General features: G+C 36.8%; 3 protein-coding genes across 3 annotated transcripts in view; 1 reads left to right on the top strand and 2 right to left on the bottom strand.

Moving 5' to 3' along the window:
- The window catches only part of chst12a (carbohydrate (chondroitin 4) sulfotransferase 12a), a 458,541-nt gene that overhangs the window by 27,482 nt on the left and 414,044 nt on the right, over window positions 1-17,015 (bottom strand). The gene's annotated exons all lie outside the window — the stretch shown is intronic.
- On the bottom strand, window positions 2,431-9,315 carry mrm2 (mitochondrial rRNA methyltransferase 2). The gene is made up of 2 exons (XM_007247794.4): window positions 8,866-9,315; window positions 2,431-4,990 (listed from the first exon to the last, which is right to left on the bottom strand). The coding sequence occupies exons 1-2, from the start codon at window positions 9,167-9,169 to the stop codon at window positions 4,566-4,568; spliced, it is 729 nt and encodes a 242-aa protein (XP_007247856.2). The 5' UTR covers window positions 9,170-9,315; the 3' UTR covers window positions 2,431-4,565.
- Window positions 10,833-15,977, top strand: nudt1 (nudix (nucleoside diphosphate linked moiety X)-type motif 1). The gene is made up of 4 exons (XM_007247795.4): window positions 10,833-10,971; window positions 12,817-12,968; window positions 14,001-14,146; window positions 14,262-15,977. Exons 2-4 carry the CDS (start codon window positions 12,817-12,819, stop codon window positions 14,432-14,434), a joined length of 471 nt encoding a protein of 156 aa, XP_007247857.1. The 5' UTR covers window positions 10,833-10,971; the 3' UTR covers window positions 14,435-15,977.

The raw sequence follows: 17,015 nt of genomic DNA, 5'->3' as shown, positions 1-17,015 counted from the left end.
TTCAATCTATAATTCCAAACTTTTGTCTGCTGTTGTACAGAGGCCCATTTTATCAAACTGACTCCACCGTCAGTTCAGGATCAACTAACCGCTTTACTTCAGAGCACTGTACCGCTCACTAATTCATCAACATGACCTGCAGAATCAGCTGCTCAACTTCTCAATGTCAATGTCCAGTTCCTGATGATAACGGTCAGGATCAGAATAACCGCATCAGCTCTGTGCAGCGAAGCTAATATCTGCTCCAGCAGCTCCGCTCAGCTTTATAGCCCCCAGACAACCTTAGAATGAAGCACTGTGCTAGAGGAGATACTGATTCAATTTCTTCTGATACTACATTGGGATGAATCTGACCATATTTTAGTCTTTAAAGCAGCACTAGGTAGGATTTCCTTGATTTTTTATCTTTTTAAAGAAGTAAAATTACAGCTTGAAACTCAATGCAGCGCTGCATTGAGGTGTAATAGGAGGAATAGCTGTGCTCTCGTGTCTGTGCCGGAGCTCCTCTGAGCTCAAACCAGACTCTGTAAGTTTTCCGAGGCGGCCGCGACCAACGCTCGCGAGAACTGCAACCTGCTTTCCGACCTTTAGTTCTAAAAGTTCTACAAGGACTACTGGTTCATTCTTTACAAACTAACATACAGACACTCTTACAGACGCTGGAAAGAGACCGAATATGTCTGTGAAAGCCAGAAAACGAGAAAGAGAAACTAATCCGCCTGAAACATTTATTACACTCTACAACTGTAGGGGGAGACCACGGGCACAAAATCTCAATCCTACCTAGTGGAGCTTTAAGGCTTGCAAAAGTTATGATTTCCGATATGATACCTGCTTAAATATCTTAATACCGATATTAAAACGATGCTTCTACAAAACCCTAAACCCCTTAGAAATTAATGTTACAACAGAAGGTTGGATATGGAAATAAAAAAAATATTTGTTTATTAACAATAAAGGTAAAAAACAAAATATTAACAATGTAAAGTTTATTCTTCATTAAACATGTTTATGGAATCTTTATGGAAAAGAACCGTGTCATTGTTCAGTGTTTAAATTCCCTCAATCGCTGAAAATCTGGGGAAACCTGAAAAAAGGGTATTTAAAACCTGGGAGACATTGACAATTTAAAATCCAGTGATTATCATGTGATCTGTGTGGTGTTTGGACTCTTTGAGGAACTTACACGATGGGTTGAGTGTAGAATCAACCCATTCAGTGAATTAGTTCACAAATTATGTGCAAAATTTTAATCAATGATTCAGTACAATGTTTAGAAACCCATGCGTTGATGTCAGGCTCTAAACTTGTGTTTATGCAGCCACAGGGAAACTCAAAGAGGACACAGAGCTCTCTTCAGACACTAGATTATTCTGCAGAACAGGTGTTTGAAAAACTGCGAAAATAAAGCAGCAAACAATGGATTCCACAATGGAATAATCACAGACGATGCTGCATTATTTAGAAACTGAAGGATTACTTTCTAGCTCTTTCTAGTTACGTACATGCTTTATGTTGTGTTATGTGTTAAGACATTCTTGAGTAGGTGCAACTCAGTGTTAAACGCAGGGCCTGGTGCCAATTGGGTTACAGTACCGTTACTATATGCAGACAAACCCAGTCTCCCTGAGGCTGCGGGAGTCTCCCGCATTTCGGTAGTGGCTCCCTGATGCCCATGAGTCACATATAATCTCCCGGAATTCAGAACGAGCGCCCCAAGAGTGCACTGCACACAATCAGTTTTTAGTGTGTGCGGGCAGTGTTTTTCCCCCCTCCCGGACGGGATTTGTTCAGTGAGTGAGAGAAAGCAGATTATGGCGGAGGCAATATTAATAATTATTGTAATATGATATGAAATGTTTTTGATGTTGTGCAATTTTTTCTGATATTGTAGCTGATATTGTAGCTTCAAAAATTTGGGGGGGGGGGGGGGGGTTGGGAGGGGGTTAACCTCCCTGAAATCAACTTTTGCAACTTCTGTATATGAATGGGCTATTTTACGGTTTTAAATAATGAAGTATTGAGGCACTTTTCTAGTATTGTTATATAATGCAACACTAACACTACAGGCTGTGATCACAACGCATGCAAACTGTTCAAAATCTGAATCTCCTATCAAATCCAATGTTTTCAGGTTGCTTAAGCTTTTTTTTTTTTACATGACCTACTGATGTCATATGTCACCTGCTCCCCTTTTTGTGCATTTCTGATGATTGTCAAGATTAACTGCTGTAAAACGTTTTCCAATCTGGCTGTTCAGACTGTTGCATTGCTTCATTTCATATATATATATATATATTTATAAATAATCGTTAGACTGATATAGTGTTTTTTTTAAATACCCAAGGACACTTTACACCACTTTACACCCTACACACATTTTATTACAGGTGCATCTTATATTATATAGATGTATTACACACAGAGTGATCTATTTTAAGTGTTTATTTCTTATATTGTTGATGATTATGGCCAATGAAAACCCAAAAATCAGTGTCTCAGAAAATTAGACTATTATATTAAGACCAATTGGTACTTTTTGCAGTGTACGCAGTGTGCCAAGTCCTGCTGGAAAATGAAATCCACATCTCCATAAAAGTTGTGAGCAGAGGGAAGCATGAAGTGCTGTAAGATTTTGTGGGAAAACAAAACTGCACTGACTTTAGACTTGATAATAAAACACAGTGGATCAACACCAGCAGATGACATGTCTCTCCAAACCATCACTGATTGGTGGAAACTTCACACTAGACCTCGAGCAGTTTGGACTGTGTGTCTCTCCACTCTTCCTCCAGACTCTGCTCCCTTGATTTACAAATTAAATGTAAAATTTAATGATGGTCAATGATATTCTTTTAAATTGTTGAGATGCACCTGTATACACTTATTCACACACATACACACACACTCGCCAGGGCAATTTAGTCACCAATTCACCTGATCTCCATGTTTTTAGGCTGTGGGAGGAAACAAAGTGTAAAAACGATGTTTAAAGATATCAAGGATGTAAACCAAAAGAAGTGTCTGTGGTTAAATGACATGCCCTTATTACAGCAAGCTCAAATTAAAGCATTCACTGTAATAATCCCAGCTGTCAATCACTGGAACTCCACTACCTCAACTCTGTCAGTCACAAAAGAAGAATCATTTTCTATAATAAGCACTAATAACTGACCTGGTGAACCCTTATGCAGGAGTGCTATACTGTGCATTCAGATCACATACAGTAAACGGCTGGTTGAGTGACCTCGTTCACAGCAATGGCTGTTAAACTGACCCTTGAAAATGAATCTGCAACTGGTATAATGTTTGTTTTTTATATTATTCTGACATTTGGACTTGTGGATTTGGACAGTGGAGGATGAGGTCAAGTTGACATGCTCCAATAATGTGTGTCTAAATGAAACTGAGGCCTACATTACAATATGATATGATATATGATAAAAAAGATAACAGTATGCAAAGAACTTTGACTCATTATACTCCAATTTTAGCAACTAATCTGTTTGGAGAATAAATGAGATTAAATCACCCCACTTACATCACACCACTATGAATGACTCTGTTTACATTGTAACAGTTGCCTTTAACAGCATTTTGTTTTTTCTTTAAGAATAAACTATTTACCAAAGTAACTGTGAAATCAATATCTTAACTTATATTAAATCTAATACAGTTTATATTGTGTATTGGAATTAATAATGAAAACAAATATAACCATACAACTTCATCATTGCAACTCATTTCAGATATCCCACCTTTACTGCTTTTTACACCTTTTTTGCTATTTATAGATATATGTTTGAGTGTATATGTTTTATTCTATAACCTACAGACAACATTTCTCCCAAATTCCAAATAAAAATATTGTCATTCAGGGCATTTATTTGCAGAAAATGATTGATAAAGAAATCAATAGAGTTCATAGAGTTTAGAAATCAATATAACTCTGGATTTTTAAACACAGTTTTGCATCCTGGCATAATGTTCTCCTCCACCAGTCTTACACACTGCTTTTGGATAACTTTATGCCTTTACTCCTGGTGCAAATATTGAAGCAGTTCAGTTTGGTTTGATGGCTTGTGATCATCCATCTTTCTCTTGATTATATTCCAGAGGTTTTCAATTTGGAAAAATCAAAGAAACTCATCATTTTTAGTGGTCTCTTATTTTTTTTCCAGAGCTGTATACTGCATAAAAGATAGCAGCCCTTGGTTACAGGGGTCATTATAAACTGTATAAACAGTATAATCTGCTACCGCTTCTGCACTATTGGTGTCCTTTATGATGAGGCCAAACTCATCATCTCATCCAAAAAAAAAGGAGACTAATATAATATTTTTCATGTACAGGGTGGAAGGTCTGTAATTCTAATCTGCTTCATTCAAAGTTAATTATTGAAATGTCCTCTTTAATGATTTCAAACCAATCAGCTGTGACAATGACAGGTCTAAATAGTCTAAAAAGGCCAATATTTCAGACCGTAGTTCTACCACAGGGGCCATGGTGTCCAATAAAAATGAATTAAATTATCTTTTTATTAATGAGTAGATGGAAAACCAGCACTACGTCCTCCTGAATGTCCTGGCCAGGAAATAAAGCTCGGACGAATCTTTCCTGCTCGCTTTGGGTTTCACAGTCTTGACGTCCCGAAAGACCCGAGCGAGACCGTCCCGGAGCTTATGGGCGAGCGCTCCGTCCCAGTACTTACACACCAGGGAGCCCCCCGGCCGCAGGACCCTGTCAGCCAGCTCCAGGAGTGAGAGACACATGCTCACTAGTCTCTCGTGGTCGAGCTCCCTGAGCCCGCTGGCGTTGGGAGCCATGTCACTGAGGATGACATCAGCATAGGCTTGAGGAAGGAGCCGCTGCAGCTCTGCATGAGTGGCGGGATGGGTGATATCCTGATTGCACAGGAAGTGTGCACCTTCCAGGGGGGCAATGTACAGCAGATCTATTCCAATGACGCTTCCTCGGGGTACATCTGGCCCTGCAATAACAAAAATATCAAAAAATGGGCTTTATTTTACAGCACTGTTTGTTTCTACATACACTGAGCATGTACAGCGCACTCCAGAATTACTGGCAGCCCTAGTTAAAATCCTTAAATGTGTTAAAAGCCTTAAAAGAAATTTTATTTTGGTAACACTTTATAATAGCTTTATTAATATACCATTAACTATTGATAAATAACTGTTATTTTTCACATTAAAAAAAAACAAATTACTAAAACTAAGTTGCTATCACATTTTTAAACTGCGATTGATAAACATTTGCCCGGTTTAAAATTCGTATTTACTAGCGAATTATTAATGTACAAATTCTGTAGAGCTAATGATTGGCTAACATTTTTAATATAAATATCCATGCTGATAAATAAGTGTCATGTGTGAGCATTTGTTAATATTCAAATTCTGATGAACTACTGCTTTGTTCACATCTACTGATCATTAGTTAAAAATATATTAATACAATTTATTATAAAGCGTTACCTTAATTTTTATTGCAGAAGCATAATCTCACACTGTTTTTTTTTTTTAACCCTCCTGTTATGTTACGGGTCAAATTGGCCCGTTTTAAAGTTTGAAGACCTAGGAAAAATAGTTAAAAGTATTTTTTCATTATGAAACGTCTTTTGCTGGTCTTAACTAGTATACTAGTAAACTTAATAAAACTATTGTGTTTTATATGTTGGTCTTTTAAAATTAATAAAGTAATGAAACATTAAAAAAGTATGAACATGTATTTATTTTAATGAAAAATGAGTGAATTATCGTAATTGAAGCACTACCTGTTAGAGGTAAGCAATACCATTGCACTAGATATTGATAGAATAATAAGTAATGGAGTTAGTAAGGAAATATTCACACTGTTTGTTAGGATTTTTTTTAGTTTCAGACATCTTTTGGATAATTAAACATGCACCGGGTCAATTTAACCCCGAAATATCATTGCTGTTCCTGACAAATAAGCCTAATAGGAGGGTTAAATAAAGCAACCTTTAACTCAAGTAATTAAAATAATAATAAAAAAAATCCTCACAAAGAAGTCATTATTTTTTAATAAAATTACCTATTCCACAATTATTGGCACCCTTAACAATTTCTTGAAAATAAATATATTTGAACCAATAATGTCATTTCTACTGTAGATCATAAAGTGGATCAAAGTATCTTGAAACCTTTAATTCAGGGGCTTTAATTAGTAATTTGTGACTTCCTGTTTCCCTGGGGTATAAATATGGCGTTACACAAAGGAATATGTCTCTTACACTTAAACATGGAAAAACAAGAGAACACACTATTCAACTAAGGCAGATGTGTGTCGGCCTTCATAAATCAGGCAATGGCTACAAGAAAATAGCCGCTCACCTGCAGATGCTCTTATCTACAGTCAGATCAATCATCAAAAATTTAAAAACATCTGGAACAGAGACAAACAAGCCTGGAAGAGGATGCAAGTGTATCTTATTCTTTGCTTCCTGGGGCAGTCCTGATGAGAGCCAGTTTCATCATAAGGTTTCATCATTACATTTTTGATGGTCTTTGCGACTGCACTTGAGTTCTTAAAATTGTTCGGATTGACTGATCTTCATTTCTTAAAAAAACAAACATTTTCTTTACTTGAGTAGTTCTTGCTTCCCATAATATGGATTAGAACATTACTCAAATAAGGCTATTTACTGTATACCTGTAACTCAACTTTAAAACTGATGCTCTCAAACACTTTTAGAGACAAGAAATCCAAGCAAAGTTAATGTTAACAAAAAAAAACTGAATTCCAGGTGACTCTCCCTCATAAATCTGACATATTCTGTTTTTTAACAGTTTTTTGGTGTACTAAATAATTAAAATATGCTTGGGTTCATAGTCTGGATTACTTTAGTATTAATCTACTATGCACTATAATGCTACTATATATTTTAAAATAATGAAAATTATTGTATAATCTAGTTAGCTTGTCATCTAAGTAACAACATTACTTCATGGTATTGTAGTCCAGGTTTGGTTGATTATGGCATATTACAGTTATATACTGCAATTTGTTAAAAATTGCAATTATATTGATTCTCACAATTATATCAGCCAAAAAATAGTTGGGCATGTCTATGTGAAAGACTGTTGGTCTGTGGCTGTATTGTAAATCCAGTGTTGTGACTCTGATGAACCTTTAGTCTTGTGAGATGTTAATGTCAGTCTGCTGCTTGTCACAGTGATACAGGAAGAGTAACTAAGGGCTTTAAAATGTATTACTTTGCCTGTGACTGCAATCACTCACAGCAGCAAATTGCTTTATACTTTATTGACCCGCGACACGTAATTATGTTGTGTTGTCACTTTCTTCAACAGTAACAGATAATGCGCTGTCCATGAGGAGAGCAGGTCTGTTCTAAATGGATCACAAATAGCAGTTCAGTCTCCATTACGTAGGAGTGTGTGACCTGCTGCTGCCTCCGAGTGGGAGGATCTGCTCTTTAAAAGCACCTGTTTTTTTGGCTGTTCTAATGGTGTTCATTGTGAAGATGGAACTGGGGGGGTGATCATGTTTACAGGTCAGTAGAGTCTATGGAATGATCTCTGTTAAATGGGTGCAAGAGCTGCTACTGCACCTCTACTATTTTCCATTTACTGACCATCTCCTCCATCTGACTCAATCGGTTACGTCTGGGTTTCCTTTAAAGATGTAAAAGGTGTCTAAACCAAGATTCATGGTTCATTTTCCACGTTTAGATTATAATCAAGAGGAAGATGGATGAACACAAGCCATCAAATCAAGCTGAATTGCTTGAATCTTTGCACCAGGTGTGGCATAAAGTTACCCAAAAGCAGTGTGTAAGACTGGTGGAGGAGAACATGAAGAGATGCATGAAAACTGTGATTTAAAAATATTGAAATATGTCAACGTTAAAGCACTACCGCATGTGATTAATTTGGAATCAGTAACACGCCACCAAATTTGACCCCAACTTCCACCATAACCTGCCCCACCCCCTGCTTTCTTGCTCCAACACCAGACAGCTCTGACCAATCAGAGGAGACAATGTACTTGCGTGGTTAATTGGTGCACAGTTTGGTGCGTTTGGTGCCTGTGTGAAACCAAACCAAACCAAACAGAGGGAGAAACACTCCAAATAAATAAACTCATCCACTGATTCAGACCATAAAACTTTCACAACTACAGGTGTGAAAACGCTCTTTTATACTCAGCAAATTAAGTTCTTATTCATAAATCCTTACAATCAAGCTGAGATGTTTACAATAAAGTAAAAAATGTTTCCACTATCCAATTTATCATGCAATCTTTATTCCAGCATGCCACGTTATGGCTTTATCTCCCCTCAAACATACAAGTATATACTAGTATTTTAATTATCACCACTAATATAAATATAATTGCATTTTACATTTCTTACATTCATTCTTTTATTTACATTTACATATTTACAATAAAAAAAAAATAATATCTATATCTATATATGTATATATATATATATATATATATATTTTTTTTTTTACTCACTCATAGTTAGGGAACTATGGTGTTGCCAACTGGTTGCTAGGGTAATGCTTTGGTATCCGTGGTGGTTGCTATGGTGTTGTTAAGTGGTTGTTAGGTGGTTGCAGGTAAACTTTAAATGTTGTCATTTGCTACATTTCTCACCTTTTACATAATTTGAATCAGACTGTATTATCAAAAATGACTTTTGAAATTGACATTGAAAGTAGAAATGTTTTTTATTTTATGTTTCTTTTATTTTAATTTCGTCATTTGCTATATTTTTAACTTTTTACATCATTTTTATACTGTGCAAGTTTTTTTTTTTTTGCACTATAATCTTTAACACTTGGTATGTATGGAACTCACGCTCCCCGGCTGAGTTGACTCTCTGCACGGCTACTTGGCTCCAGGCTCCGGGCGCAGCTCCGCAGTCTATAACGCTGAGTCCGGGGCTCAGCAGCCGGTACTGATCGTCTATCTCCCACAGTTTGAAGGCGCTCCGGCAGCGGTAGTTCTGGGTCTGAGCGGCTTTAACGAACGGGTCGCTGAGCTGCCGGACCAGCCAGCGCTGCTCAGCCCCGCTGCGGCCCTTCAGCTTCAGCGGAGCCTTCTTCAGCAGCGCGGCGGAGCTGTGGATCCGAGATGTACACAGACACACGGGCCTAAACATCACTATTTACGCTCCTTATCACTATTTACCCTCCATACTGAACCCAATGTGACTCCCATACAACACCATGCTGCACCACAGAGCCTGTACAGGGGAGAGTAAACACTTCACCATGTGTTCTGGGTGTCTTTGACCACTAGAGGGCGTTTTGGAGTAAGTGCAAAATAAAAGGGTTCCAAAGTAAAGATTTGATCATTTTTATAGTAAAAATGTACTTATTTCGTCAATACGCAACAATATCACATGTTTTAGTACTGCATAAATAAAACTCTAGTTAATTGGTCTAACACTGCCACTATGATCAGGAGATCACTAGTATAAATCCCGGTCATGCAGCATGCCATTAGCTGCCAGAGCCCTGAGAGAGCATAATTGGCCTTGCCCTCTCTGGGTGGGTAGATGAGGGGCACTCTTTACCCTAATCACTCCTAGGGTGATATCAACTAGCACAAGGCGTCTGTGAGCCGATATATGTGAACCAAGTTGCTGGGTTTTCCTCCGAGCGCACTGTGATGCTACTCGGCTATTCTGATAAAAAGAGATGGTGGCATGTGTCGGAGTAGGTCTGTGCTAGTCTGTGCTACAGTCCTTGTGTTGAGGCATCAGTTGGGTGATTGGGTGATTTACAGCTGACTAGTAGCTGAATGGGCGGGACAATTTGTGTAGCTAAATTGGAAGAAAATTGAAAAAAATTGCAATAAAAGAAATAAAAAATAAAAATATATAGAAAAAAATACGTAATCTTTATTTATTTGTTAAGCAATATACCTAATTCTACTTTATTAATAGAATTGCATGGACTACTTAATTTTTATTTTCATTTTGAGTTTTTAGGTTTTAGCTTCATTCACCCCCATTCATTAAGGACTCGTTTGCGGCCGCCCTCTAGTGGTTCGCACTAATTCATTGATAGAACGCGGGATAATAGGGGGTAGGCAGTGTCGCCATAAACTCTCTATGGCTGAACTTCTTTCTAGTGTAGCCTGGGAAATGTGTCCGGTGTGAAACCTACAGAAAGTGAATTGTTATATTTTAAAACATCTTATCTTATATTTTTATATTTCAAATTTTAGTTTAGTTTAGAGTATACTTAATCAGTTAATGAATTACAAGTTATACTTTTTACTGTTTTAAAAGTGTACTAAATGAATAACAATATATTTTAATTAATTTTTAAATATTGTTTTTTTTACTGTTTCAAAAAGTATACTTAATCCGTAAATGAAAAACACTATAAACTTTTTTACTGTTTATATTTTAATATTTTTAATTTCAGTTTACTTCGAGCATACTAAATCAGTTAATGAATTACAAAACATGTTTTTTTATGTTCATAAGCTTATAAATTTTAGTTTTGACTTTTGATAACATACAGGATTGTTCTAACTGCATAACGTTGTCCAAAGGCAGCAAATAAAAAAAAACACTTTTTTTTTTTTACTAAATTTACAACAAGAATATTCTTGCATATTTACATATTTTCATTTCTGACCCACTTGTTCGCGTTTTTGAATCATTCCAGTCGAGACTTTTTCAATGTAACACAACACAGAATGACCGCAGATCTGTAAACACTCCGGGCTGGCCACAGTTCTGCACATTCGTCCTATTGAGGTTGATCCGTATGCTTTCCTGATCTGCAGTAGCCGTCGGCGCTCCTTGGGTCACGTGGTTCTCGCACACACGCGGGAATGAGAGTGCTGCTGCTGCTGGTTCAGTGTTTCTAAACGGGGTTATTTTGTATTAAACTGTATTAAAGCAGGATTTTAGACACTGTACACGTGGACCGTGTTTTCATTCAAGTAAGGAAATGATTTAAACCTCATTAATTCTGTATAATTTCATCAATATACTGTAAATTCGCTGTAAATATCTCTGCTGGTGCTCCATTAACTAACATTAGTTACCTGCTACTGTAGGAAACCTTCACCCCTGGCAGCTTGACTAAATGGTCTTTGTGATATTAATTATAAAATATTTATTGTTTATATTAACCCTCTATAACATGAATTATGTTTTTGGGGAGGAAAAAATATTTTTTCGAAGCTTTGTATTGCCTGTGGATATAACTAACTATTAAATATACATTTCTATTTTGACTTTTGATAACATGCAGAAGTGTTCTAAATGCATAACGTTGTCCAAAGGCAGTACATGAAAAATATATATGGCCAATATATACTTTAACCCTTCCAAACAAAAGAATGCTGTTTTCTGTCTGCATTGCACTCAAAAACAAGATTCAGCAAATAAGAATAAATGAATACATCAAAATTTAGACATATTATTTGTATTTTTGTTGTTAATTGTAGTAAAATCACTTGTGTAATTGTTAAATAACTTTTTTAGTTATGAACACACTTGTGTTCCCTTTGATTTGCACCGAATGTAATATTTGTCAGTTTAAAAAAAATCTTACTAAAGAAAAGATTAGGGGTGGGCGATATGGCTCTAAAATAATATCAGGATATTTCAGGGTATTTTTGCGATAACGATATACTTGGCGATATAGGAAAACAGAAAAATATTTAATTAATTTCTTTCAGGAATATAGTATAATAGTATAACAGTATAATCATAATGTGGCAAAATAAATAATATAGCATAAAATAATACAATGCAGCAAAAAATATTGCAGAATATTTAGTGCATGCATATAAACTGCAAACTAAAACATTTATACAATAAATACACTTAAAGCTTTACAGTAAATAATGGACTACTTTTAAGACAGAACATCTCTATTATCACAATATGGATTTTTAATATCACAATATTTATGTGTCACAATATATTGTATACGATATAATATTGCCCACCCCTACTAAAGATTAGAGTAGAGTAGAAATTCCAAATACTGTAATTCTTACTAGTGAAGCGTGACGGTCCTTATATGCACGAATACATTTTGGCTGGTGAAAACTGGCACTAATTCAAGTTCTCTAAACTAAATGTACAAGGCTATAAATATGATAAAACGTTTTAATAAATGCAATCAATTGCCCTGTTAAATTAGAGATTTTACTAGTAAATATAAGGGCTGTCAACTTTAAATGTATCCAATTTATCATGCTCTTTATTCCAGCTCCCCACGTTGGCTTTATCTCCCCTCAAACAAACAAATATATATTAGTATTTAAATTTACACCACTAATATAAATATAATTGCATTTTAAATTTCTTACATTCATTATTGTATTTACATTTAAATATCTACTATAAAAACTTGCATCTTTAGAAGAACAAGTGCGATTAATCGCAGTTATTCACAGAATATTGTTGTGATTAATCTGATTTAATTTTGTAATCGATTGACACTACTAGTAAAAAAATAATTATAGAAAAGATCAAATAAGACATTGTGTAATATAGTCAAATCTAGTCAAAATGACATATAGATAATGAAAATTACAATAAAGATATCAATGATTTTATAGATCTTTTAGGTCTGATATTTTTACTAGTAAACATTTAATAGGTGATGTCTAAAATGAGAGTTTATACAAGTGTTAACTGGATTACTGAGATCTGTCATTTGTAATATAAGTAATAAAAGTCTATCTACAGTTACATTTTATTTAGTAAATAATAAAAAAGTGTACAGGATTGAATGACTGAATGAATGTAAAATGTTCTCCTTGTATTAGATGTTCACAAGGAAGCTGCTGACTCTGGTGCTGGTGGTGCAGCCCGAGCGGGTGCTGCTGGGTATGAAGAAGAGGGGCTTCGGGGCGGGGAAGTGGAACGGCTTCGGGGGGAAAGTCCAGACAGGAGAAAGCATAGAGCAGGCAGCTCGACGGTGAGTTACTCCAGAAAGAAGCTTCAGATTTCTCCGTTTAAAAACTCCATATCAACAATTAGCTCTGCCCATTTTTAGGAAAGACAGTAATAAAATAAGGGGAGACATATATATCCCTCGACTTCTGAGTGATTAGTGCTGTCCACTGTGGGTATTAATGTTTTTTATGTATTTCTGGTAAACATGTGAAACTGCCTTGTGTTGCATATATTACTATGCTTTTGCTGTCTGTGTTTAATGTGTTAATTACATACTTTGAACTGTAAGCGTCTTTGGGTTTTTGTTAAAGAGCTATATAAAAATAAAGAATTATTATTATTAGTTTTACTACTGTGGATTAAAAAAATATTATATTCCTGCACAACTTCAGAAATGAAAGTCCCATCTATCTGGTAGCCACTATCACTCTCACTCACTCAACTCCCATAATTCATGTCACCTTGATATGAGCACACTGGCCAGTGTTCACTCGCAAAATTTACAGTTTAATTTGATATATTAGCCAGATAATATACTACTGTGAACAAACACTGTCCCTGCTGCTCCATGCTGTTTACATGTGTGGTATGTGCAGTGTTTGCTGCTCACAGACGCACTGCACATCCCATTGAAAACACTGTTTAAAAGCGCAGTGGCAACTTTTCAACTTCACACTGCACAGATATACACACTGGAACACAGAATCTTCTCACCAGTCAGAGGAGGCAATGTTTGTGCCTGTGTGAAACCAAACCAAACAGAGGTCCAAGTAAACAAACTCATTAACTGATTCGGACCATAGAAACCAACTGGAGTGTTTGTGCAGTGTTCCCAGTATGCAGTGGTCAGTACCTACCAAAAGTGCTCTAAATAAGGACACCAATTGAGTTGAAAACAAGGTCATAGAAGCAAAAGACTGACAATTCAAGATAAAATGATTTTTACAGTGTATTTATTTACATAAATCATTATTAAATCCAATTAATAATAATACTGATAATAATAAGTGTGTATGTACCTGTTGAAATAATGTGATTTTGTCTGATCTGTCAGGGAACTGCTGGAGGAAAGTGGGCTTACTGTAGATACTCTACACAAGATTGGAAATATCACGTTTGAGTTTGTTGGAGATACAGAGCTGATGGACGTCCACATATTCAGAGCTGACTCTTATAATGGCGAGCCCACCGAATCTGAGGGTACTGATGCTGAACTTTACATTACAATACAGCTTCAGCTGTGCATTTTACTGTCAGAATAGAGATATCAGTTTTGAAATGTGGCTATTCTTTATTATTTTATTTTTTTTTTCAGAAATGAAGCCTCAGTGGTTTGACATTGATAAAATCCCCTTCAGTCAGATGTGGGCGGATGACGTGCTGTGGTTCCCGCTGATGCTACAGAGGAAGAAGTTCTTGGGATACTTTAAATTCCAGGGTCACGATGTGATATTGGAACACAAACTGGACGAGGTGCAGGAGATCTGATCAGATTTTCACACCTCTACTGACTGTCCTCTTCACACTATCAGAGGGAGTGATGGCCCCCCGTTCACACACTGTTGAGGGAAGTGAAGGAGTTCTGGGCTCATCAAAAGATGCCCCATCATCAGGTGGTCCACACTAGCGGAGATGAACTCTTAACTTCGCTTTTGAGTTTGTTTTTGTTGTTCCATATTTTTCGCACTATAAAGTGCATCGTATTATAAGGCACATTATCAATAAACGTCCATTTTTATATATAAAGTGCACTGGATTATAAGGCACATTATGCAACACTAGTAAGGCACATGGGTGTCACCATGTTTTCCTTCTAATTCAGCAGACCTATGAAGCTAAGTTAAGTTAATTAAACAAAACAAAACAAAAAAACATTTTTCAACAAGTGATGGACGTTAATCTACAAAAAATTCTCTTTTGAAAACTGTTTATTTGGGTGAGTAAAGTGCTTCCAGTTATTTAGTTATTATATAAACTTAGATTTCCACTAAGGCTAGTCGTAGTTAGCGGCTAATGACAACTGACAGCACTACACTGAGGAACCCTGAGTGTTCCAGTAAGCCAGGGTGCTATCAGCTAGTGGTTTGTCCCACGTAGCTTGTTTTAACACGGCAAACACTCAGGCTACATTCAGATATACTCGCCTCTGAACGTTGAAAGAGCTAGTGCTTAGCGGCTAATGTAAATCCTGCTCCAGCAGTGCTAGCTGGGGTTATCAGCAGACTACAGGCTGATAATACCCACCTCTGAACGGCAAAAGAGCTAGCGCTTAGTGCGATGAGCGGCTAATGCTAATACTGATCCAGTCTCGGTGCTGGAGAACTAAACTGAAACTCCTGTATAAAGCTGTACTTTAGCGCTAGGGCTTTACTGCTCATTCATAAGGAGCACCGCATTATAAGGCACACTGATGGTTTTTGGGAAAATGTAAGGATTTTAATTGCGCCTTATAGTGCAAAAAATACGATATGGTTTAAAAATGTAGTTTGTCTTTTTTACCATTGCATTGCACCTTTACTGCTTGACTTTATTGGATTTTAGTAATTTTTCTATGATTAGATTCGATTAGAGTTAAGGTAAGACTCTATAACACAATCACTATTAAGGGTGGGAATCACAGTACATCTCATGAAAACAATTATTATATTATACTGTGATTCTGTGATAGTGTATGTATATTGCTCAGTATATAAAAAGACCGTTTTCTACGATACTTCATGGCATCTGTGTTACTGAAGTGGATAAAACACTTCTAAATAAGCAAATAAAAAGGATTTTACAGAATTTAACAACCAATATTCTTCACCACAGGTTTTTTCGCAATACCGATATCGCAATACCGATGTTTTGTCCCACTCCTACTCACTGATTTTGTAAAAGCTGCTACAGGGATCGTATTTAAGATTCCCAACATATGGCCTTTTATATTGCATACATAGTAAATTTTCTTTGGCCAGTCAAAGCGGTGCAAACTTTACAGATCAGATTTAGTCCCAAATCTAAGTTTTAGTCCCGATTAAGTACCGTATTTTTCGGACTATAAGGCGCACTTAAAAACTTTTAATTTTCACAAAAATTGACAGTGCGTCTTATAATACGGTGCGCCTTTTGTATGGATTTTACTCGTCAGGTTGTAAGGAGCAGTAAACACACACTCCGTGCAGCGTTATAGAGAGTTTCAGTGCTATACAGAGTCCAGAGCCGTGCAGCTCCGAGGCTGAGCAGCAATAGCATTAGCTAGATGCTAACCGCTAAGCTAGCTAGCTTATTCACTGTTCAGAGATCAGTATTATCTAAATTTTACTCGTCAGGTTGTAAGGAGCAGTAAACACACACTCCGGTGCAGAGCCGTGCCGCTCCGAGGCTGGAGCAGCAATAAATAGCATTAGCTAGATGCTAACCGCTTAGCTAGCTAGCTTTTTCACTGTTCAGAGATCAGTATTTTCTAAATTTAGCACTTTTAATACTGCTGGAGCAGTATTATTAGAGTTAGATGCTAATCGCTAAGCGTTCACCGTTCAGAGGTGAGTTATCGGCCTGTAAGTCTGTGCTGCTTTGCCTGGCTAGCATTAGCTAGATGCTAAGCGCTAACTCTCTCAGAGGTGAGTTTTATCAGCCTGTAATCTGCTTGTTTACCGTGTTAAAACAAGCTACGGGGGACGAATCGCTAGCTAATATCTCACTGTCTTACCAGAACACGCAGGATTACTCAGTGTAACGCTGTCGTTTAAGTTTGGGTTAACTTTACTAGTTTAGGTGACTAGCTAGCGTGCTAGCGGATAGCTATGCTAACGCTGGTGCAGCAAGCCTTAGTGGACATCTGGAAATCTAAGCTTACTGTAAATAAACTGAAGCACGTTACTCACCCAAATAAACAGTTTTCAGGAGAGGAATCTGTGTAGATTAATATCCAGCACTCGTTTGACTTTGAAAGAGCTAGATTTGTATACTGAGACGCTCCACCGGCAAGCGACCACCCCCGGTGGGGGAAGGGAAACATGGCGCCACCCCTGTTCACTTTGATATAGGCACCCTTTCTAGTGTCACTTAACGCGCCTTATAATGCGAT

The sequence above is a fragment of the Astyanax mexicanus genome, chromosome 3 (assembly GCF_023375975.1).
Source record: "Astyanax mexicanus isolate ESR-SI-001 chromosome 3, AstMex3_surface, whole genome shotgun sequence".
Classification (NCBI taxonomy): domain Eukaryota; kingdom Metazoa; phylum Chordata; class Actinopteri; order Characiformes; family Acestrorhamphidae; genus Astyanax; species Astyanax mexicanus.
This window is presented reverse-complemented; position numbering and strand designations above follow the sequence as displayed.